The 25271-nt window shown below is 35.9% G+C and overlaps 1 protein-coding gene across 1 annotated transcript in view; it reads right to left on the bottom strand.

The window, feature by feature from the left end:
* The window catches only part of PKHD1L1 (PKHD1 like 1), a 125522-nt gene that overhangs the window by 58181 nt on the left and 42070 nt on the right, over positions 1 to 25271 (bottom strand). Inside the window, exons 23-41 of the mRNA XM_023750910.1 lie at positions 24906 to 25078; positions 22886 to 23033; positions 21101 to 21255; positions 19211 to 19333; positions 18377 to 18482; positions 16070 to 16180; positions 14840 to 15004; positions 13750 to 13871; positions 12063 to 12195; positions 11300 to 11495; positions 10823 to 10965; positions 10314 to 10418; positions 9452 to 9640; positions 8522 to 8692; positions 7742 to 7968; positions 5776 to 6760; positions 3337 to 3585; positions 2504 to 2653; positions 52 to 226 (exon numbers count right to left, since the gene is read on the bottom strand). Of these exons, the coding sequence (XP_023606678.1) occupies positions 52 to 226; positions 2504 to 2653; positions 3337 to 3585; positions 5776 to 6760; positions 7742 to 7968; positions 8522 to 8692; positions 9452 to 9640; positions 10314 to 10418; positions 10823 to 10965; positions 11300 to 11495; positions 12063 to 12195; positions 13750 to 13871; positions 14840 to 15004; positions 16070 to 16180; positions 18377 to 18482; positions 19211 to 19333; positions 21101 to 21255; positions 22886 to 23033; positions 24906 to 25078 (3826 nt within the window). The remainder of the gene's footprint in view (positions 1 to 51; positions 227 to 2503; positions 2654 to 3336; positions 3586 to 5775; positions 6761 to 7741; positions 7969 to 8521; positions 8693 to 9451; positions 9641 to 10313; positions 10419 to 10822; positions 10966 to 11299; positions 11496 to 12062; positions 12196 to 13749; positions 13872 to 14839; positions 15005 to 16069; positions 16181 to 18376; positions 18483 to 19210; positions 19334 to 21100; positions 21256 to 22885; positions 23034 to 24905; positions 25079 to 25271) is intronic.

Raw genomic sequence — 25271 nt, 5'->3', positions numbered from 1 at the left:
GTGGCTTGAGTCTAGAAACAGGCGTTGATGTTTGTGCAGTGAAGACAGTACCTGAAGCCTGATCCCATGACTGTAAGTCTGGTGCCCCCTGCTGTACTGCCTCTCTCGGGAGCTATTTTGGTGATGAGCGGAGTCAGTGACATGGTGTACGTGAAAGGAGTTGTGGACCGTGACAAATCCTTCCCATTGGCCACACTCACTTCACAGGCTTGCTCAGGTCCCCTGCCTATGAGAAGAGAATGGAATTGAATACAATTCTGCCTTCAGGCCCTATTCATTTATCCAAACCCCAAACATTTTCTTTTTATTATTTTTAAAATTTAAATAGTATTTTTCAATTACATCTAATATTATTTTGTATTCATTTCAGGTGTACAGCATAGTGGTTAGACAATCACATACTTTAGGAAGTGTTTCCCTGATATTTCCAATGCTCACCCAGCACCCAACATTGTTAGTACAATGTTATTGACTATATTCCCTGTGCTGCACTTTGCATCTCTGTGACTATTCTGCAACTACCAATTTGTACTTATTAATCCCTTCACCTGTTTCACCCACCTTGTACCCGACCTCCCCTCTGGTGACCATCAGTCTGTTCTCTGTATCTATGTGTCTGCTTTAGTTTTGTTTGTTCATTTATTTTGTTCTTTAGGTTCCACATATAAATGAAATCATATGGTATTCGTCTTTTACTTCTGGCTTATCTCAATTTGCATAATACATTCCAGGTCCATCCATACTATTACAAATGTTAAGATTTCAGTCTTTTTTATGGCCAAGTAATATTCCATTGTATATAGGCACCACTGTGGTTTTTTTATCCACTTGTCTATTGATAGGCACATTGGTTGCAATAGCACATTGGCTATTGTAAACAACACTACAATGAAACATAGGAGTGCACCTATTCTTTCAAGTTAATGTCTTGGGTTTCTTCAGATATATACCCAGAAGTATAATCGCTGGGTCATAAGACATTTCATTTCTAATTTTTGAGGAACCGTCATACTGTTTTCCAGGGTGGCTGTACCCTTCTGCATTCCTACCAACAGTGCACAAGGGTTCCCATTTTGTCCACATCCTTGCCAACACCTTGGATTTATTGATGATCGCCATTCTGAATCAAACATTTCCAATAGCATCTTCCTTTTCCCCAAATCACTCTCACAGGCTATGTGTGAAGTAATAAATACCTCCAGCAATTGCCAAAAACATCCCAAGGTTCACACACATTAGCAAAGGGAGAAGCCGTCAGGCCCTCCATGGGAGCCGCTCACTGGGGACAGCTCTACAAACCTCCTGTTTAGTGTTCCAGTCCTAGAGGAGCCAGCATGGCAAATCAGAGCAGGAAGGAAGAACTGCTAAGGGCAGGCACTCTGACAACAGCAAGGAGAGACAGCCGAAGGCAAGGTGAGAGACAGAAAAACTACAGAAACCCAATCCAAAACCGTAAGAAGAAGAGCTTGTGTTAAGACAAGCATTCTGAAGACCTTGCTAAATCTCAACAGCGTTGCATTGAAAAAATTCAGGATACAAACTCTGATAATGATAAATAAGCCCGGTCACCAAAATGTTACATTGTCTTCAATATTCTTTGTTTAAGAATTCAGAGAAAGATACCAAAATGTTTAGAAAAGCTTCATCAAATTTTGTTAATGTTTAAAAAATGTTAGCACATAAAACATATACTTTATTCTAGAATACTTCCTTTGGTTCCTCTTACATTTTGTTAGATAATTTAAAATTGTCGTGTATGTAAAATACCGGGTGTTTAAACTTTACAATAACCCATGGAATTGGGGTTAATAATATCTCCATTTAATTGATGAACAAACGGAAGCAGAGAGGAGTGGAGTCACTTAGCTAAGGTGACACAGTAAGTGGCAAACTGAGCTGTTGGGGGCTCCTCAGAGTCCAGTTCTTAACTGCTAACTAAAGTTTTAAGAGTCATATTAGCAAATTACAGAACATGTTTCCGGTATCAATCTGTCCACTTTACATACATTAACTTAGTAAACCTCACAATAATCCTATAAAGTAAGCTAATGTGTTGGTCTCACTTTACAGACGAAGAAACTGAGGCAGCATGAGGCTGAATAACTCGCTCACAGACACAGCTTGGGTTTGCCTCTTGGCAACGCAGTACAAGAGCTCACACTCATAACCATTACACTGTCTCGTCTTCAAGGGAAATCTAGTACTCCAGTGGGAACCAAACATGTCTTCTCCATTTGGCAAGTTTATCAAACCAAGAGCCATAGGCGATAAACTGAAATACTGCAATTTATGATAAACAATTCAATTAACCCAAATGATATGAATCTTGAAACACATAAATGTCAAGAAAATTCTGAAGAAATTGCTTAAAATCAGGACAGTTATAAAGATGATTCAATTGCCCCAAAGACACAAAAACTTGGAGAAAAAAGAAACCCAGTTTCTGATCTTTATAAAATTAAGCATTTCTCAAAGACTGCCATTCTTTTTTCTGACAACTTACCATTATTAGGTGGAATTTTACATAACAATGCTGTGTAATCAGATTTAAGCCTATTGACTGCACATTCTGAGCCACACACTAATATTTCGGAATTTTGTGGATTAAACCCGGTGCCTGTCACAGTCATCATCTGACCACCACCGAAGCTCCCTAGTGAAGACAAAACAGGGAAAAACAAAGCTGGTGAAAAGGAAACCTCTTCTATTATATGTATATATTTAACCTTAGTTTAACATCTGAAATAGAACTGATATTAAAGATTTTCATACATGAAATTATATTTATAATATAGTCTGTTAATGCAATAGAATCTCTTTCTATTGAAATGTTTTAAATCTTCACTGAGTAAATGTCACATCTGGTCATTTATTTAAACTACTGAAAATGAAAATCTTTTTAAAAGAGATGTCACAAAGAATTTCAGAGCAATAAACACATGCATGTAAAATTACTATTTTAATTAAGAATACATTGTTTATACTTTCATAAGGTTTTTGAACAACTAAAATAATTTTTAAATAGAATATTTATGTAAATAGTTACAGGCCAGTGATATCTAAATATGATTTTAAAAGAAATTTCCACATGTAACCTGGCCATTTTCATTAGGGCTAACTTTTAAATAAGTTATATAGCACTAGGAGAAATATAGGCATTTAACTGATATTTTGAAATGACTGATGCCATTGCATGCTTATTTATTTTATGCATAAACAAATATATTTTTAATGTGTTAAAAGAACTACACATTTTTGAAGAGTGTTTTTCCCTCTAAATAAGGCATTTACTGAAATAATATAAAATATTTGTAGGTTTTGCACACTCATGACTACCTTGGGTTGGCTGAATATTGTGAATGGTAAGTGGGTACTCAAATACAAGCGTGGACACAGCAGAGCCTTTTGTCTCACGATGCATCATAACAGGAAACGTGCCACCAGCATGATCTCCAACGATGCATTGCAATACACTGTCATTGACCATGGTTACATTACACTGAATATTATTTATAACCACCGAAATTTCCAAGATATCAGTACCAAAATTTGATCCAGTGATCTCAATTTTGGTTCCTGGTGGACCTTTAAGAAGAAAAGCAAACAATATAAATAAATCTAAATTCTAATACACATCTATTTAAAATATATCTATTTACTCCCATAAAGAAAAATAATATCCAGTATTTAAAAATGGATATAAATATCAACAAAACATGTGTGTCTTATACATTACAGTTTATGGGATATTAACTATAAGCTATGACAACATTCATTACTTTCCAGTCCCTTCTGTCCATTCTACTGAGTTGTAAGTTACGAATTCAGGATAGTGGAGAAGAAAGGGCAAGAGAAGATAGATCTAGAGTTAGGAAGTATGAAGGTCTAAGCATGGGGTGGTCAGGTGGGGTATATTTTGTTTTTATTTTTGATACTGTCCAGCTATTAGAAATTCTTTGAGGGTGGATTATTTTTCTTAATTCAAATATTTCCCATAGATATAACTTGAAAAACAAATTATGATTGATAAATAATTAGGTGTAGGATAGTAAATACAGCAATGGTAAATTAATTTAAAGACTTGTAGATGAAGGTTGATGCCTTGAATAAATGTACACAGAACAAAGTACTTCAATCCCTCTGTTCCCTTCCCCCCTCCTTTTGACAAAAATGCATTAAGACATTAAACACATGGAATTTTTCATAGGTCATCCAAATGACTTACATACCTAAGTATTAAGTGAGTAGATATTAAGTAACATAACTTGTTACAATGCAGAATCACCAAGTAGTAGTTTGATTTTAATTAAAATAGTAATAGTAAAAATAATCATATAATTGACCATAGTAAAGATCACTGAAATATATATTGTCATTTTAAAGACCACTAATAATAATAGCCCTAGCCAGTTTGGCTCAGTGGATAGAGTGTCAGCCTGCGGACTGAAGGGTTCCAGGCTTGATTCCGGTCAAAGGCACATACCTCAGTTGTGGGCTCTATCCCCAGTAGGGGGCATGCAAGAGGCAGCCAATCAATGATTCTCTCTCATCATTGATGTTTCTATCTCTCTCTCCCTCTCCCTTCCTCTCTGAAATCAATAAAAATATATAAAAAAAATAAAGGCCACTAATATTAATGAGATCTTAAAAATACTTTAAAGATATAAACTAAACAATGTTATTAGGGTCTTAAATTTTTAATTTTGTCTGGCATTTTCACCTTTCAAATGGAAGTGCTGTTCTAAGTGTGACCTATTGCCTTGTCTTTTTAGAAAATAAAACAGCTCAATTGCACTTCCTACAAGTCTTATGTCTTCAAATAAATTGTTTTGAAGGAGACATTCAAAGAGAGATGAAACATAAATGGTTCGTGGAAATAAGGCACATATGCCAATACCTAGTTCATTTGCAATGACTACAAATATATGGGGAAAGAGTGTCACGGCTTACCCAGACTTGACACTTTGCTGGAAATATAAACTAAAAAACACTTTGTAACCAATAACACTTAATGACTTCTTTATTAAAGGGACCATTCTAAGTTCTATCATATCAATGGCATGCAGTTTCATCAGTGGAAAGTAGAAGAACCAAGATTTGAACCTAGGTATCAAGACCACATTCTCACCCGTGATACTATGGCTGCCTCTCCAGAATTTATTACATAGATGATAAGCATTCCAACAGTTTGAAGAGGATCAGAAATAGCATAACATAAAGACAAAGGATCAAGAAGACATCTCAATCTATATTAACTTAGAAAAAATGAATCATGCTAAATTAAGAAAATCTATATTTTATATTAGTTTTCTAACTGATGATATAATTACCTCTCTGAAAGGATTCTGTTGTGTTAATAAGTTAATCAGTTTTAGTTTCATAGTAACAAGGCATTCCAAAAAATTCTCTATGCTGTTTTGATCAACTTCTTGTGAATTGAACAGGTGTTTCCTGTGCCATATCAATCAACTTCAGTGACATAAATTAATTACCAATTTTAGTCCATAGCTATCTATCTATTTCTCCTTCATTTTGAAATTTATTTCAAGTTAATGATGATTTTGTTTCAGAATAGAAGTTGGAGTTTGACTAAAAATTTTATCCCAAGAATGTGGGATAAAATTACACAGAACTCGAATTCCATGTATTAACTGGCTTAAACAGGGTTTTCTAAAAATAGATCTTAATAATCCTTTATAAACATTATTCCAAATCTATGCTAATAAGTATTAGCAAGACTATATCAAGACAATAAAAAGGTAGGTATTGGGATACCTGTGCTTGGAACAATCTCTCTGAGGAGTGGCGTATCCTCCCAGGCATAGGTAAACGACAGCGGTGGGTAAGCGACCGCATTAACAAAGATCTTCACATTGACCCGTCCAGCTGCTCCTGCTGGGGTGCGACAGTAGACTTCACTGGCGTTGACAGAAATAATCTGACAAGATTCATCCCCAACAGTGACAGTGGTGTTGCCTGGATAGAAGCCATTTCCTGTGATCACCAAAGTCGTTCCACCACCAATGCTCCCAGAAGTCGGCCTGACAGATGCCACTGCGGGGCTGCTAACACTCAGGTTTCCCAGGGCCAGGCCCTTGCTTCCCACCACAACACTAACAGGATGAAGTCCAGCCGGGAGAGGAGTCACGAGAACAGTGATGTTATTGTCAGTGACATCTACAGCTCTGAACTGCTGGTTTCCAATGAAAACAGCAATGTCCTCTAAGATAGTGCCAAAACCTTCTCCTTCAATAAGGGCTTGTACAGATCCCGTGATAGAAGTTGGGGAGATGCTTGTGATAGAAGCAGCGATGCTTTCTGAGTAGGAAAAGCTGCAGTTCCCCTGACACTGGGCAGGCACTCCATGGATTAGAAGCTGTACTGTCACAAGCTGGTGGGGAGCAGGAGATGTTTCACATTCAATGGTTGTATAATTCACTGATAGAACTTCACATGGAAAACGGCCCATACGGACCTCGACAGCTGCAGAAGAAACTGAGAATCCAGAGCCTTTTATGGTCACTTTTGTCATTCCTGTAGTTGATCCTGCATTTGGCAACACCATATCGATGTTTGGCAAAAGTACAAATCGCCTATCAAATTCATTGGGCAGGGTGTTGATAGCAATGCCCAGGTTGTAGACAGTTAGAGTGACAATTTCCCTGATGCCAACATCCATTGAGTTTTGAGGGTCAATATGACATACAATGGAATTGGCACTACTTTCTTCTACAACACAGGGATAGCTACCAATTGTAACCTGAAAATAAAATGAATATGAAAATAGGTCAATACATTTCTCTATTACAAAGTTAAATTTTGTATTAACAGCAACTTCAGTTTTAAAAATTACTGAAGTGCACATTTTTATGCATAAAGTTGATTTGGGGGACTGATTAAGGCATATCTTGGATTAATCTTAAAACTAAATTATGATTGTCCATAAATGGCCACAGCTACGTTTTCATAATAGTCAAAAAGGTGAATACAATTCAAATATCCATGAACTCATGAAAGGATAAATAAAATGTGTATGCCAGACAATAGAATATTATTCAGCCATAAAAAGGAAATGAAGTTCTGATACAACATGGATGAACCTTGAAAACGATATGCTTAGTGAATAAAGCTGGTCACAAATGACATATTGTATGATTCTATTTATAAGAAATGACCAGAAGAGGAAATCCAGAGAAACAGAAATTAGATTAGTGGTTGTTTAGGGCAGGGAGGTATCGAGGGGTTTGAGTAATGTCTAAGGCAGGGGTGGGGAACATCCCATATAAGGCCCACAAAATCATTTGGTCTGGCCTTGACAAGGCATTAGGGGTGAGTTAATTAAATGTTTGACCAAATACATCACCCTAATTTTTAAGTTATGGCCTTTAAATGATGTTATAAATATCCAAATGGCCCTTGGCAGAAGAAAGGTTCCCCACAGCTGGTAAAGGTTGTAGGGTTCCTTTGGGGGAATAAGATGTTCTAAAATTGACTGGGGTGATAGATATGTAACGACTATACTAAAAGCGATTGAAATGTGCACTTTAAATGGGTCAATTGTACAGTATGTGCATTGTATCACAATAAAGCTGTTAGAAGTTAAATTATGAGGTTATAGACAAAATATCTTCCTTTTATTGAGTATACAAAAGCTTTATATAATCTTACCTTATTAGCACATGTCAGATTACTGAAGCCATCTTCCTTTTATTGAGTATACAAAAGCTTTATATAATCTTACCTTATTAGCACATGTCAGATTACTGAAGCCATGTCCAGTAATCGTTATCAGTTCATTTACTGTTCCGGTAGATGGACTAATGTTGCTGATAGATGGTGAAAAACAACTTGAAAGCTCAAAGAGCAATTTATCTGAATTTTTAACCCCGGTATTGTTCAGGCCACACAGGGCTTCTGTTGCTAGGCAGCCTGTCACAGAGCTTCCCACGTGCAAATTCACAGGTTCTCCTTTAGACAAAAGAACTGCCTGTAAGTCATGGATAATATTCTAAAGTAAGAGCTGTTTTCAAATTTCATTATTCTTTATTTTGACCATGGTGGTTTATATTCTAGTAAACCCCCTTTAAAAAAAAAAAGACAAGAGGGGTCCCAGGCAGTACAAAGTTAAAAGAAAGACCTGGACAAAGACGATACAGTAAAGAGTGAATATAAAACTAACTTATTCTTCAATTTGTCTAAGGCCAGATCCCAAGGGGAAAATAGAAAAAAAACACATCATTTCATAGTTTAATGTATTTTGGGGCATGTACAGAATATCAGAACTTTTTAATATTATATCTTATTTGAGGCACACAGGATTCCGGGAGAATGGCAAGACAACATTAATAGGATCCTTATTAATAGAATAAACTCTAGCCTCAAAGTAGTCCAGACCTACTCCAGGTCCTGTGGCTAGTAAGAGACAGAAGCAGGATTGGACCCAGTTAACTGCATCCTAATCCAGAAAGATTAAATATGCCTGGGTCACCGGAGTCACAGGGTGTCCATCTTTAGCTCTTACCCTGAGCGTATGTGGCTTCGGTGCTGCCCACAGACAGGTGCAGGGTAATGTGCCTGCTTTCAGCTGGTAGAACGTTAATGACTCCTTGGAGAACAATGGAGTGGGCCTCATCCACATACCCACTGCTATAATAATTGATTCCAGGTGAAGTAAATTGGTAAGAAAATGAACCTGCCATAATATAAGATTGTACATAGTAAATACAAGCAATCGATGCATCTTTGAAAAGAAATTTGTTCAAATGCACATGCAGATGACAGGTTTCTTATGTTTCATATATTCAACAGAACGTACGTGGTAAGGAAACGAGTCGGTGGCTATAAAGAGCTATTGTGTATAATGAACTTACATCGAGGAAGGCAAGATCCAGCTTTAACTTTTCTAGAAAACGATGTCAAGTCTGGCATAACTTACCAACGTTTAAAGAACAACTCACCAAGAAATGAACAATAAGCAAATAATACTTAGTTTGTGTTGATGCGTAAAAAAGATTCTAACTGCTACATGTATACCATAAAAAGCTGTCTAAAAGACACACTGCACGGAGTTGTCCTAGAATAAATACTGCTGATAAGCTGATTCCAATCAACAGAATTTCATTCCTTGCTAGCAGACTGGTATGCTTAAAAAATATTCCAATTTCCCTCCTATTTTGCTTGTTTCTATATGTTTTTCCATTGGTTTATTCTAGAATGAATAAAGATACTTTTGGTATCAGAAATTCATCAGCAATATATAAAATACCTTGCTTACATTCACTTATATCTTATGAATTTGTAAATTTTTGCTACAGCAAAAAAAAGTCAACTAAATCATTTTGTATATTTGCATATATTATTTACACATGTATTTTAAATCTAAACAAAATATGTTTTTATTATATCTAGAAAAAAGAAGCATGATTCAAAACTCAACAAAGTGAAAACATACCTGATGCGGATTTTTCTCTTCCATTCATAAATCCTTTGCCATCATAAGTTACACTTCCAGGACTGGAGACAGAGAAAACTCTATATCCTATTCCCGTAAGAAACGGATGTGCTTGCCAATGCCATGTCACAGTGTCTCCCACAGATACGTTTAAGACTGATGGTGACCAGGCATAACCTAACCCATGTACTGGAAGCAAAAAATGGGTCACATTTATAAGAAAAAAAGGAATAAAACATTCTTATAATTATCTTTGAAAATATTGCATTTTTATATAGCTACTAGTGAAATCTTTTTACATAACATGGTAAAACTCATATGTGCATAATTCACATAATTCAAACATGTAACAGAAATAATTAAAATTAAAGACAGAAGCTAAGGAAAAAAGTAATCTACACAACAATAAAACTGATGATCAAGACACAACTTGAAAATAATCAGAAAGTCAATAAACAAGTTGTTCAGAAATATCTCATGAAAGTTTTTAAAGCCGATTAATTTTTTTAAACATATTTTTCTCAGGCATAGAGGCATACAAAAATCTATATAATTTCAATTTGAATGTTCATTAAGAAATCCACTGGCTGATAACAAACTAGAGTAATTCAGGAGATTCTGTGATGCAGTAAAACCCAACAGCAATTACTGAACTCGGAAACTAAAATCTGGCCTTTTGGACTCAAGTCTACCATTGATTCACCATGTAGCCCTGTATGTCAATGGGGGTACCACTGACAAATTATAGAAAGAAATACAATAGTCACTTTCTGAAAACTTTAAAGTATAAAATAAATAAAAACCAATTTAATTTTAAGGTAAGTACTCCTATTATATACAATATATAAATGTTGGCTGATACCTGAATCTTCCCCATCATTGGTAATCCTGAATACATTCCCTGTTGAAGGAAGAGTACATTTTATGACATCCGATGTTGATGATGACACACTGCAAGGGAAGGACCCTAGAAAGAATAAAGATGGGGTAAAAAATGTTCTCAAATAATTTTTGAACTATAGAAATAAAGTATAATTACTAAAAAGTCAAAGCCCTACAAAAACTCCATATTATATAGTAGGCTTTTGGTACAGTTTTCTGATAGTAATCATGTTTGAGTCTTAATTATTTTTAGAACATAAAAATAATTATTTCATATACATTACATACACAATCATTATTTATTGAAATCAAAAACGGTTATTCAATTTCCCTTTACCACCTTCACCAAATATACTTAACCTTTTTATACACTAATAGGAAGATAAAGCTTCCACGATTGAGCATATTAGTGTAATAACTCAGCACCTATAGCACATCCTTTAAGCTGGAAATAATGAAACAACCCTGCCGTGAGGATGAAACTCTTACCTAAGAGCACGGTGTTCTCAGTGGGTATTGTGCTAAACCCCAAGCCCATTATAGTGATTTCAGTTCCCCCATATAAGGAACCTCTCTGTGGAAACACATTGTTCACTTCCAAAATATACTGTATAGAAGCATTTAACTTGTCTCTGCAAAAGAAAAATCAATAGATGTTTCAATGAGCATCCCATGGGGTCATGCTGTTAAACTTTTCCTAGCACAGAATTCATTTAAGAAGAGAACGTAATCTGATAATTATCATGAACCTCAATTTGGTTAGATAGCATGTAGATAATAGTCTCTCCCCCAAGCTTCATGTGCGTTGAGTTCCTAAAGTTATACCCTTAATTTGAAACAGGAGATGTAGAAAGGTAAAAAAAAGCATCTAAGTATTATAAGGTTAATGTCTGCTTCTTTTCCTATCCTGGCACTATTAGCCCCATCTGTTCCACAACGCCATCAAGTTTATGTTCATTGCCATACCTTGTGGAAGCAAACCCCCAGTTTCTGACTTCTACGTGGATATCATGTTTCCCAGGAGACAACGTGGGCAAAAGGCATCTGATTTTGGTGAAGTTCCAGTGAAGAATCTGGCAGGGTTTTCCTCCCACATACACCTCCATGCTTTGTTTGAGGTCAGTTCCAAAGTTATAACCCTTAATTGTTAAATTTCTTTCTCCTATTATTTAAAATAAAAGGTTTTACAAAAAGGTTCAATTTATTATGCAGTATGCAGTTTGCATATGAAGTAAACCAACTCATCTCTTTCACTGGATTTGGGAAATCCCAACACTTTCGGAGGCAAAAGAGAAATCAAAAGAGCTGAGAGCTGTCATATGGAGATAAAATCCACATTTAATTGTTTCACAGGGGAAAAAAATGGCAAAGCACTTTTAAAAAAACAGTATTTTCTCCTATTGTGCATGTTCAAAGTGAAATAATAAATAGACTAGTCTATGGTTTTTTTTAAAAAAACACACCTCATGTCTGTTTTGCTTTAAGACACAGAACTTTTAAGAGAAACTGTTTCAAAAGTCTCTCTAGAAATGGTTTATATATGTCAAATAACTGATCTTATTGAAGAACTAGAGGCCTGATGCAAGAAATTCATGCAAGGGGCTTGGCCCCCCGCCGCGGCGGCAGTGGCTACCTCGGCCCTTGCCACTGCGGCTTCTTCCAGAAGGTCGTCCGGAAGGACATCCGGTCTAATTAGCATATTACACTTTTAAAATTATAGATGTGTTACCTAGTATTGTCCGTACTCTGGGAATAAAATCAGTTATAACTGGAGTCTGTAAACAATTGTAACTATAAGCATCCTTTGCTGTGGCTTGAAATCCATTGGTAATAACTGAAATATCAACTGTGCCCTCAATTCTCTGAAATAAGAGGGGGAAAAATAAAACCATTAGAAAATGTTAAATGTTGAGATACAGCTATCCAATGCCTAAAAGCAATCAGAATTATTCAAAATATACTTCCAAAGATGTTTTCTTTCAAAGTCATGAATAAAAGTCAGTTTTCAGATATTTATAAAGTCCTGTTTTTAAATATAGGTTACATGTTTAAATTCTTTAGAGAAAGGCATATGTTATAGTGGTTTTGATCAATTTAATTGCATCGATATTACTGAATTCCTGAGGATTTGGCAATACAATCGAAATGCTCTAGACAAGTGATTCTCTAACAAAACAAGATATAAAAAGTTGTGACATTTTGCTCTTAAAATAGACTCACATAAACTTTTTATTCACCTTCACTGACAAATCACATTATTATATTGTTAGCTAACCTAGTTCCAGAATCCAAGACTAACATTTGGACCACTAAAAAGATATTTGGTGCTTTCCCTGATATTGCACATGCACAATTACCAATTATGAAAATTTTTATATCTAGTATTTACTTAATGCACACTGATTGTTTAATATCATAATATAATTTAAACAAAGTAAGCTTTAATCTACCTATCCTTCAGATTCTTTATTATCCTATGCATACTCAAATTTCCTTTCCTACAGATTTCAACTGCACGACACCCATCTTAGTCTGCTACATTTTTAAAATGTGAGTGGCTGGATTCATCATTCTTTTGCACTTAACAAGCAAACTGCAGTCTTTGTTTTAATTTAAACACTTTTTTAAAAAAATAAAGAACAATGATTGATTCTAAAATAGAATATTCCATGGGGAACGTCAGTGTGTTTTTTAAATCAATAAATTGAAAATTAACACATTTAAAATGTATGCTCCTTTATAAAAACGAAAAAATATCTAGCCCTAGCTGGTTTGGCTCAATGGATAGAGCATCGGCCTGCAGATTGAAGGGTCCTGGGTTCGGTTCCAGTCAAGGACATGTGCCCAGGTTGCAGGCTCGATCCCCAGTGGAGGGCATGCAGGAGACAGCCAATCAATGGTTCTCTCTCATCATTGATATTTCTACCTCTCTCTCTCCTCCCTCCCTCTGTGAAAATAATAAAAATATATTTTTTAAAAAATCTAAATTTGCTTCCCTGAATTTTTTAGACTGTTTATTAGTAATAAATCTTTTTCATCCTTTGATTTACATGGTCAACTCCCATTCATCCTTTAGGCTATGACAGGACATCAGCTTTTTTATGGAGCTCTTTCTAACACTCTCTTCCCACATATTTTATCTTTAATTTGCATTTAATCCTATTATTTCAAATGGAATACACTGTTAATATTGGTTTATGTGCCTGTCATCCTTAATGATGTGTATTTAAGTATCTAGAATACGGAATAATATTTTGTATTTGGATATTGGCAAAAAGATGTTGAAGAAATAATTGTCAAAAAGCATAACCAAAACTCTGCACTTCCTAGGAAAATACGTAATTTGTTTAACCCTTTACTGAGATGTTTCTTAATTCCTAAGATTTCAGGTAAATGACTAAAATCAGATGCCTTACTTTTGGGGTTCTGCAGGTTATCTTATTCAAATCCCCATCAATCACATTGCAGGTTTCGTTTCCAACTAATACCTTTGAATTTTCATTAAAGCCAGTTCCAGATAGAGTCAGAAGATTACCACCTACATAAAGAAGAAAACAACCCAACAACAACAGAGTAACTATAACAACAAGGAACTTTGGCAATAATCTAACCCATCATTCAGGAATTGTCTAATCATCCGGGAGATGGGCTGGCAAACAGATCAGGGACCAAACTCGAGATGTATACAATCACACCACACACCGGGGCCTGCGCTCTGAAGCCAGAGACTGAAAAGGAGCTGGGCTAAGCAATTTAATGAAATAACAAATCTGCCACCAACATTGCTTTTGGGACATTACCAGCAGCAATTATTATTTTCCCCGAGTGCCTCCTTCATACTAAAGAGAAGTTATGCTGTTTCTATTTGCTCAACCATTCCATGGTGGGACATGAGAGTGAATTCAGACTCTTACCAAATCCCAAATTTTAACACCTCTAAGTAAAAGTTAAACTGAGAAAACATCCCAACAAAATAAACTAAAAACACAAAACATGCCAGAAGTTCAAGATCAGCACAAAATCCAAAACTAACCACTGTAAAACAAACAGACACAAAATTCAAAGGAAATGAGACAACAGACAAAATGTGTTATTTCCTTCTCATCTTCTGCGTCAGCCTCCCTTTCCCCGATTTGTTCCCGGAACCTTTTCTGGGTCAAGTAGCTCCATGGAGACTGTGGTTACAAATGGAGCAGCTGGTAAGCAGAATAATAACTAATAAATCTTATCTTGACATAACTGATGAGCTTGTTCTAGAAACATGTAATAATTGATGATATTAATTCAATAACCTAAGATGTAAGTATAAGCAGTCACCCTGACTTGTGCTTCGTAAGAAACAAAAGAACTAGTCAGCCATTTAATCACTCTGACTCCTACGGGGGAGACTCTTTGTTCTATATGAGGAAGGTTTGGGTTCCTCTCCCTTTACCCTGTTCTGGAAATAGTGCAATGAAATGATGGAAATGAATGCAATGTTCTTTGTTTAGAACAATTAGCCATTACCTGCTAAGCTTCCAGAAACAGGCCAGATGTGTGCGATCTGACTCTGATACATGAAGTGGAATTCCTTGTCCTCTACGTTCCGTGCTAGTCCAACGTCAGCTATGGACACAGCAACTGGGAAGTGTCCAGCACTTCCATTCAGGATCTGGCACTTGATCTCATTTTCTTGGGATAAGAAAGAAGAAGAAAAGGATAAAGCCAATGTTTTTATGAGGTCAAATTATTGAAATGTTATATTTACAAATATAAACATTTGCCTTCATTATTATACACCCAAGAAATAAACCTAAGGAAAACTACTCAACTATTAATGAGAGAGAAAAAAACCTTTACGAACTACCTCAGAACTCCTGGAAAAGACTTAGAAAAAAGAATGATGAAACCAAAGTAAACAATTTGCTCCTGATTGCTACTGTGGCAAAAAAAAGGGGGGATATAATAATTTAAAAATTTAATCTGTAAGACCATTCATATCAATAATTTCTTTTAAAAATTGGTTCAATATATTGTTTGTGTCTGTCCCAAATTGAGTAAAATGGTTTTTCACAGGGAAGGCGATTGAATCGAAATGAAAACACCTTCCCCACTTCCTTTAGAACAGTGTGTGTGTACTTGTAACACAGGTGCAGAACCGACTGGTAGAGCTCAGGCGTGCATACAAGACCTAACTGAAAAACAACTTGAATTACATGAAAGACGGATTTGCTTACCTAGTTCCAGCTTGCTAGAATTAAGAAATACACCTAGGATTAGGGAAATAAATACTTATGGCCCTCATTTTTCCATGAGCAGAAAAGGTAAATAATCTTTAAATTCTGTTAATGGAGAGAGTTTCTGTTGGACGAAAAGTCAGGGAGGATGGCCACATCCTCTTCCTCATGAATAATGGGGCACTGTCAACGCATAGGCAGAGGGACTGTGGAATACCAGAGCAGCAATTCATATTTCTGTGTCCCAGACACGCACCAAAGAAGAAAAGATTTTCTGTAATCACTTTATGAAGGAAAAGGGAGAAAAATCAACTATCATGGGATAAAGACATGGCACAACAGTGAAAGGATTAGTTTGTGGTCACAACCAAAGATTAAAAAGATAAAACATTTTCCCAGAGCAGTTTGCCAATTTCTTAACCCCACAGGTTCTCCTATAGGATAATAGTGGTCTTTGACCCCACTTTCTCTTAGAGAAGGACAGTTACACTCAGTAAGAATAATTTTTAAAAGAACCTACCATTCACAGAAAGAAGGGAGCAACCTATTGGTCCAACTGAGACGGAAACAGCGGAACTAGGAGAGAATCCAGAACCTGATATGGTTAGAATTGTTCCTTCTTCAGAGGACCCTGAAAAATGATGTTTAAATAGCAATGTTAACGTGGTAAGACATAGAACCTGTAGTTATGAAATCAGATATTTCTCAGAGAAAAATAAGTCTTATCTTTTAAAAGATATAAACAATTAGCCTATAAATCAGCAAGGGTGTGGGGGGTGACGAATTTATTCAGCAATGGTATTTTTTCCATTGAATTACTCTACATTGCTTTTTATTTTGAACCTGTGTATTAATAGAGATTAGTGGGAAGAATTATCTTACTGAAAGTATGAAATAAAGTAAGGAAAGGAAAATGATGCTTACAATAAAGAAATTAAACAAACATCTCTATATAGTGACTTAGACAATTTCAGAGCTGCCATCACAAATTCAGGAGAAAAGGATAAACAGTGAAATAAGTGTTATGGACACTTCTCATTTGAAATACAGTAAGATTCCTCTCTCTAGGGTGAGATACATCCTCAATCAAGTGCCTCAGAGATTCCCGGTTTACACTTGCTTTCCCAGCATCTTATACTTAATGGTTTTCCATTCAACTCTTAAAAGTATCCAGATTTGATCAATAAATGATACAGTCAACCTACTTACATAATATCACACACAACAAAGATCCCACATGGATTTAAGTAGCTAAAAATAAAAAAAGACTAAAATTTGAGGGGGGAAAAATCAAATGACTTCTTTTGAGTAAGAATTAATTTGTTCAGAAAGTACAGATAACATTGGAAGTTCATTACAAAATACAAAGATAGATGCAAAAAAAATAAAGATACCAAAGAACTATAACCAAATTAAAGTTCATCAAATCCTTATTCTTAAAAGTTTTGAGCCCATGTAACACGAATGAACCCAAAGTTAATATCATGACTCTTTAAAAAAGTCTGAAGAATAGCCCTGACTGGTTTGGCTCAATGGATAGAGCACTGGCCTGCGGACTGAAAGGTCCCAGGTTTGATTCGAAATATATTCTTTCATCACAAAGATATGCTATTTTTTAAATTTGAAGTTTTATTTTCTGATATATGATTATACTTCAATCACTTTAGGATTGTCAAGAGGAGGATTGAGGAGGATTAGATTAATAATGGAGGCAATGGTATGGCCCCAAGTGCTATTTGTTATGGGAGAAATTGGCAGTATTGACCCTAGACTAAAAGACAAGGGTCAAACATGATTACAGACATCTACACTTGCAAACATCTTAGGGCAGTTATCTTTAGCTACAATTTCTTTGTTCTTAAAACCTTAGCAATTCTTGCAAAATTATATTGCCCATCCTCTTACGATTTATGTTGCTCCTTCCCCTCTTCTTTGTTTTAATAGGGAAGAGCTGGCTAATTTATCAGGGTAAATTTTCCTACTAACCACCAAGATTTAATATGTGATTACAGTAGCTGAGCTATCTTTCTGACTGAAAAAAGCCACTCCTTAGAATCTTTAGCCCTGATGCTTATTTTAATCCGTGGAGCTCAGATACAAAGCACAGTCACGTTTTAAAAAGCAATCATATACTATGAAGACATGTGTCCCCCAAGACTGAGTTCTTGGCAATAATTTCTCTAACTTCTATTCTCAAATCTAGGACCAAATTATTTCTTTCACTGAACAGCAGCTGTCTCATTAGTAGCCTTTTAATGCTAAATCTCCTAGAAGTAGTCTCATATGATAAAAGATGTCAATCAATACCCTAGGTAGTAGAGTTTAAGAAAAATGCCTCAATATCAGATGAGATTTTAGAGACCGATTCTAATGGTGTGAAACTGAACAAGGAGAAGACTAGTGAGTCCAACTTTAAAAGTTTCTGTTTTTCAAAAATAAGTCATCAATGATCTGTCCATAGCTTTCCAATCTGATAACTTTCTTGTTTTACTATTATGTAGAACTGTTTGTTTGCCTTAGTTGGTGACACTGGAATATAAAAAAAATCATTATCAGAATTTACATTTTTAAAAATATTTTTTATTTATTTCAGAGAGGGAGGGAGAGATAGAAACATCAATGATGAGAATCATCAATCAGCTGCCTCCTGCACGTCCCCCAATGGGTATTGAGCCCGCAACCCTGGCATGTGCCCTTGACTGGAATTGAACCTGGGACCTTTCAGTCTGCAGGCCAACACTCTATCCACTAAGCCAAACCAGCTAGGGCCATACGTTTTTCTAGTTGTATTCGACCCCATACTCTCAGTTAAAAAACAAGAGGTTACCTTTGGAAGGGCTTATGGTCCGGATTATGGGAGTAGTCATGGGATCCCATGTAAACCCACAGTCACCTGAACATTTAGCAGGAATTCCATTAACATAGACTTCAACCTTCAAATAAATAAACACAGAGATAGAGAATAGAGGTAAAGAGGTTGCAGAAGAATATGCACACAATTTAGAATGCACAATGAAACTTTGTTTCCTTGTTTCTTTATAAAAATTAGTTTATTCTACTTGGACTTTTTCTGCTTTGACACTTCATTCCTTCATTCATTTATTCAGCAAATGTAACTACTCTGTATCAGGCGCAGTTGTAAATGTTAGAATATAGAAATACAACATTGAACAAAACCTATGACATCCTTGCTGTACCAAATTTATAACACCCTCAAGGTGAGAAAGATAGTTGCATAGGACCATAAAAATAATTATAAAAACTAAATGCATATTACGCTCTGGTTTTAAGTGCCATGAAGGAAAATAAAGATTACTCTAGGAAAAGTCACCTAAACTCCTTATATTCTAATTTTCTCATCATTAAAGTGGTAACATTAAAGATCACTACACAAAGTTTCTGCAAAGATTAAATGAAAGCATATATTTCAATTCTAACAGGCAGCATAGAGCTTAGAAATCCATTCTTTTATTATAAGGAAGATAACTTTCCCAAAGGTCATAAAATAATATTATTAAGTTGACCAACTGTTAACACTAATATTCACATGAAAATAAAGATGTCATCTCTCCTGTTTACCAGGCCTTTACTGTATTACAAACTAGCTATACATTTAAAATTATAAATGTACTGAACGTCATGAGGAAAGTTTCAAAAATACCTGTGGCTGTTGGCTGGGGGTACGAAGTAGGTCTCCAAGTATGCGTTGTCTGAATAAGCCACCTTCCTTTACCTTCGTAACTGTCATATTAGCCATTTCTCCAATAATGTTGGAATCATTAACCTATTTTTAAACAAAATTATTTTACTAGAAAGCGCTAATGAACACACTAATTTTTCTTTTTAAATTTTAGCATGGTTGAAAGTGAATAAAAGATCAAGGATGAAAAAAAACAAAACATTCAAAACCGTTTCAGTCACATTTCTTGGAAAAGGAGCATAATCTACCCAAGGAAAAAAATGCTAAAATCACAGCACTGTCATATATTACATCAATTATAACTTGATGAAATGACTAAAGTTAGCTTGAATTTTAGAATAAAATATGTCAAAGGAAAATAGTTTACTAAATTTTATTTTCTCAAAATGTTCTATGCCACTTTGACAGGTGATGTTTTAATAATTAAAAATGTAGTCCTCTTCCCACCCGAGGACCAGCTTTTCCACTTCTAACATTTTTCACCTCTGACTATCCTGGTTTGTTATCCACTCACAGAATTTTATGTTCTGCCAATGATAAAAATAAAAACAAATCAAAATGTATAACTTGCAAAACCCTCTACCAATATGGTAGCCTTGGGAAGTGTACACAGGCTAGCAATCAGATCAGCGTCTCCACGCTGAGAGCTTAAGAAGTTGAAAAAGGTCATGTGTGAGCCAAAATGATGAATAGGCAGAAAAGAGAGAAGGCAGTAGATGCACGCACATCAGCAGAGATACCCCAGTCACTGGGGCTGTCTCAGTTGCAGAATTTTCTAATTCTACTTCCAGGCCATGTGTGTGTTTTCTAAATACCCGCCACATCTTTATGACGTCCATACAGCCTACGTACGGTACATTGTACTCTGTATTTATATACCTTTTTTTGTTTGTTTCCTTTTCCTCTCAATCTCCTCCTTTTCTTTTTTTCCAAATGGTTTCATAAGCAGAGCTCTATTTTTTCCACCTTATGCCATGGACACATGTGGGTCTACATATGGCTGCGTAGTATTGAGGGTGTGTCAGTTTAACAACCACTCTTCTATTAATTGGGATTTAGGTTTCTAGGTTTTCATTATTATAAATAATGCTGCAGCAACTAGCTTTGTGCCTATACATTTAATATTTGCATCCTTATTTCAGTAGACTAGAGTTATAGAGCAGAGTGCTGAATCACAAGGTACCGATAACTCTGATAACTACTAAATTATCCTCCAAAAAAGTTGTGCTAATTTCCTTTCTTACCAATGGAGCATGAGGGAGACTGTTTCCTCACATTCTCATCCTCATAGAAAGCATCATCTTGTTAATGTTTGACAATCTGAGTCCAGAGTCTCTTCTAGACTTCTTTCCTTCACATACTCAGCCTGACTTCCCTCCCCCGCCCGCTTCCACACTCTGCTCACAGGTAAGCAGATGAGAGTGTAAGCTGTGACTACCTCATGAAGAAGAAAAGTCATCTTTAAAGCCGCAAAAGTGCCCAAGGTCCCCGAACACAGCTCTCATGCATCGTGGCAGAACCATGGACAGTGAGGCTGGTAATCCTCGCCCCACCCTCCTAACATACAGACTTAGTTCTGAGACTGACCCTGCCTCGGCTCCTCCCACACATTCCTGGCCTTTTCCCAGAAGGGACAGGGAATAACGTATGGACAACTATTCTCTGTGACAAATAATATCTGGTCAACTTAATTTTGAACAACCTTCTCCTCAACCTCCTTTCTTTCATGTTTAGTCTATAGTTGGCATTTTCAAAAAATAAACACAGTCTCCAATTGTTTCAGACTGTGGCAGGGTGCCAATGAGCATGCATCACACAGAAGAAAACAGAAACCAAGCCAAACAAGGGCACCTGTAGCAGCGCCTGCTTCCCACATGCGCTTCTCCACTTGATGTTCCATGAGTACCCAGCACAGGTTCCCTCGCGTGTAACGGAGACTCGTCCCACTCCTTCAAGGCTCTGGAGAGCAAACTGCAGATCTGCCGCCGACACCGCCGCGGGGAGGCCTGCGCTCACAGAGGGAGTCAGAGTCACAGCCCTAGCTCATCCTTAGAATGCATGAAATGTATCACTCGGAAACCAACTGTCCTCCTCCAATATAGTAAAAATGAATTTGCATCCTACTGATGTCAAGAATTTACATATTTCTTGGAAACAAAAACTACATGAGTAATGTATCTCATTATAGGCTTGGCTTAAATACTTTTCTTTTTAATATCAATTTACATTATAGGCAACATATAAGCCATGGATATAAAAGAGAAATAAACTTTTTTAAAAAAAATCATCACCTGGGGATATGTTTTTTAAAAATTGATTTTTAGAGAGAGAGGGAGAGAAAGAGAGAGAAAGAGAAACATTGGTCAGTTGCCTCCCATAAAAGTCCCAATGAGGGATCCAACCTGCAACCCGGTCAGGTTTGTGTTCTGACCGGGAATGGAACCCAAAACCTTTTGGTGTATGGGATGATGCTCCAACCAATGAAGCCACTCAGCCAGGGCAAAGGAGAAACAAACTTTTAAGAAATATGATATGACCTGGTATATCTGGTGAAGCAATGAATAAAATATGAGAATGTTTCCTCCCCATCTGTGACTTGTTTCATGAGGAGAAAATATTTGCAAAACACATATATAATAAAGACCCATATCAAAAATATACAAAGAGCTCTTAAAAACTAAAAAATAAGAAAACAAACAACCCAATTTTAAAGTAGACAAAATATGTGCAGACACCCGATATATTAGATAAAAAATAAACATATGAAAAGATACTTAATATCATGTCCTTAAAGAATTGCAAATTAACAGTAATAAGATACCACTACACACCTATTAGAAGGGCTAAAATAAATAAAATAAAATAACTGACAGTACCAAATATAACAGGATTGCTGTTACATGTAGGCCCACATGTAACAGCAATACTCATTCATTGCTGGTGTAAATGCCAAACGGTACAGTGACTTTGGAACACAATTCGGCAGTTCCTTATAAACATAATCTTACCATGTGATCCAGCAATCGCATGCCTAGGTATTTAACCAATTGTGCTAGATATATGTCCAAACCAAACCTTCACATGAATGTTTATGGCAGTTTTTACTCATAACTGCTCCAAACTGAAAACAATCAATACATCCTTCAACAGGTTAATGGATAAGCTGGTACATCCACACAGTGGATATTATTCAGAGATAAAAGGAAATGAGCCATCAAACCATAAAAAAATGAATATTGCTAAATGAAAAAAAATTAAATTACAATCTGGAAAAGGCAAAACCACAGGCAGTAAAAAGATCAGTGTTTGCCAAAATTTCAGGGGAAGAGGGGAGAAATTTAATAGGTAAGCACAGAGGATTTTTAGGGTGGTAAAACTATTCTGTACGGTTCTGTAATGGTGAATTTGTCAAACCTATGAAACTTTACTACATGAAGAATAAACCTCATGCATGCAAATTTTAAAAAATGTGAAAATGTAATTTGTTCTGGATCATTTACCTTTACCTTAGTAAATTATGTAAATTACATAGAGAAATGACATTAGAAAGAAGTACACTAAGATGTGTATTATGTTTGCATAGAGCAGCACTGTCTAACTGACACATAGACCACTGTCCTGGACTTTTTTATATACCTTTGAGAACATGTCCATAAGCTTGAATGTCAAAGCTGCCACTGAGAGGTGCAGACGCTGCTTGAATTCTTTGAATACGGATCCTTGACTCCCCTGGCCAATTGTTTCCTCTGTAAACAGACTCATTCTCTGTCTCGTTGGTGATTACCTAATTTCCAAAATAAATATTGATAAAATGATTAAACACAACAATGGCGAAGATGATTTCCATTTCACCATGGTGCAATCCCGTGACACGACATAAATGAGCCTCACATATTCAGGATTCTTCAGGACATTAAGGAGAGTCACATAAATCAACACAGACCATACCTAAAGAGCTGCAATAATGAGGCCAAAGTCAACTCAGTCATCTGTGCAGCCATCAGCTGGAACCACAGTAATTCCTCATTAATTCAGAGTGTACCCTCCATCACTCAAGGAACAAATATTTATTGAGCAGGGATTCTATTCAAGATACAGTGCTAATCACTGTGGGGAGGCAAAGAAACATGAGATGTGGCCTTGGCTATCAAAAGCCTAAAAACCTTTTTGGATAAATGCATACGGCGACTTGAAAACTTAACTAAAAATATGAGGAAGTGAATGATCAGTACAGTGAACGATTCAGACTTGGAAAATATCTGACTAGTGTTGAGTGCCAATCAAGTAACACATGGTATAAAAATTCATAAATTGTAACTCCAATCATGAAAATGATATCCTCTTGCTTCTGATCCCTCATAGTGATCTGTTACTCTTGTGAAATTTAAAACTATTAGCCCCAATGCCCACAGAGATGATTAAATATAAGTGTCACAAGACATATGCAAGAATGTTCCTAGCAAGTTTATTCACAATAGCTCCAGACTAGAAATAATGCAGAAGTCCATCAATAGGATAAATAAATTGTGGTATATTCACACCATGGAATACAGTAAAGCAATAAAGAAGAATGAACTTGAGCTACATGCAACACATGAATTTCACTGTATCAAATAAAAGAAGTTAGGTGCAAAAGAGTACATACTGTATTACTCATTGATATGATAAAAATAAGCAAAACTAATTAATGGTGACAAAAGTCAAAACAGGGTGATCTAGGGGTGAAAAGTAAGTGATCCAATGACAAGAAGAAGGCACAAGGGAGTGTCTTGGGAGCTAATGACTTCTTTATCTTGATCTGAGTAGTGATTACATGAGAGCATTTACTTTGTAAAATTCATGGAGTTCAGCGAAGTTTCAGGATATAGAATCAACACACAAAAACCAATCACATATCTCTATACAAATAGCAAGCGTGTGGAGATCAAAATTAACACAAGGCATTTACAAATGCTTCAAAGAAAACGGAATACGTGTAAATCTAACAAAACATGTACTGGGGCTGACCTGAAAATTGCAAAATGATGATGAAAATAATCAAAGAAGACCTAGATATGCTGATAAAAGAAAACAAGAAAGACCTAAATAAGTGGAGAGACACACTGTCTTCATGAATTGCAAGACTCGACATAATAAAGGTGTTAATTCTCTCCAAAAACAATCTAGGTTTAGTGCGATTCTTATCAAAATACCAGCAAGATTTTTGTAGACATAAACAAGCTTATTCCAAATCTTATATGAAAAGACACACGACTTAGGATAGCTTAAAACAATTTTTTACTAAAAGAATAAAGTGAGAGGAGTCACTCTACCTAATGTTAAGACACATATAGCTACAGTTTTCAAGAGGCTGATGTTGGTATTGGTGGAAAGATCACTTGGAGCAAAGGAACAGAACAGAGAATCCAGAAATATACTCACACAAACATACCCAACTGATTTTTGACCAAAGGGCAAAAGTAATTTAATGGAGGAAGGATAGCCTTTTCAATAAATGGTGTTGGAGCCATAGGCAAACAAATGAACCTCCACCCTATTAAAAGATATTCAATCTGTATATCAGCTATTTGTAAAGATTAAAGAGAAAGTTTACTAGATCAAAGCTAATGCTTCAGAAATAGAAAAGAAATAGTAACTTGTAAAATTCTAGGCTTACCTGCCCAAAACTGACAGCCATCATGGGTATATTGTAACTGCAGTTATATGAAGTCATGGTGACAGAATACTGGCTCGTCATACTTGACCCATTACTTTTGGTCTGATTCACCTGAAAGTGCTTTAGAAATATCCCTTTGTTTGCTAATGCTGGGAGTCTTCTCTTTGGCATTTCTAAAGAACATAAAGTAAATGGGAAGTAAAATTGCATAGTTTCTGCTGCTGAAGAGAAAACCACCACGCAATAATATCCACATGTCACAGAATAAGCGGTTTAAAATCAAATTTTAGAAAATAGTGGCCTTGGCTATCGAAATAGCCAGGAATATAAAGCTTTACTAGTGAGTCTTCTGACCTATGAGCCTTA

This window comes from Myotis lucifugus, unplaced genomic scaffold (assembly GCF_000147115.1).
Source record: "Myotis lucifugus unplaced genomic scaffold, Myoluc2.0 scaffold_17, whole genome shotgun sequence".
Classification (NCBI taxonomy): domain Eukaryota; kingdom Metazoa; phylum Chordata; class Mammalia; order Chiroptera; family Vespertilionidae; genus Myotis; species Myotis lucifugus.
Note: the sequence above shows the minus strand (reverse complement) of the source record. Positions and strands in the feature narration are given on the sequence as shown.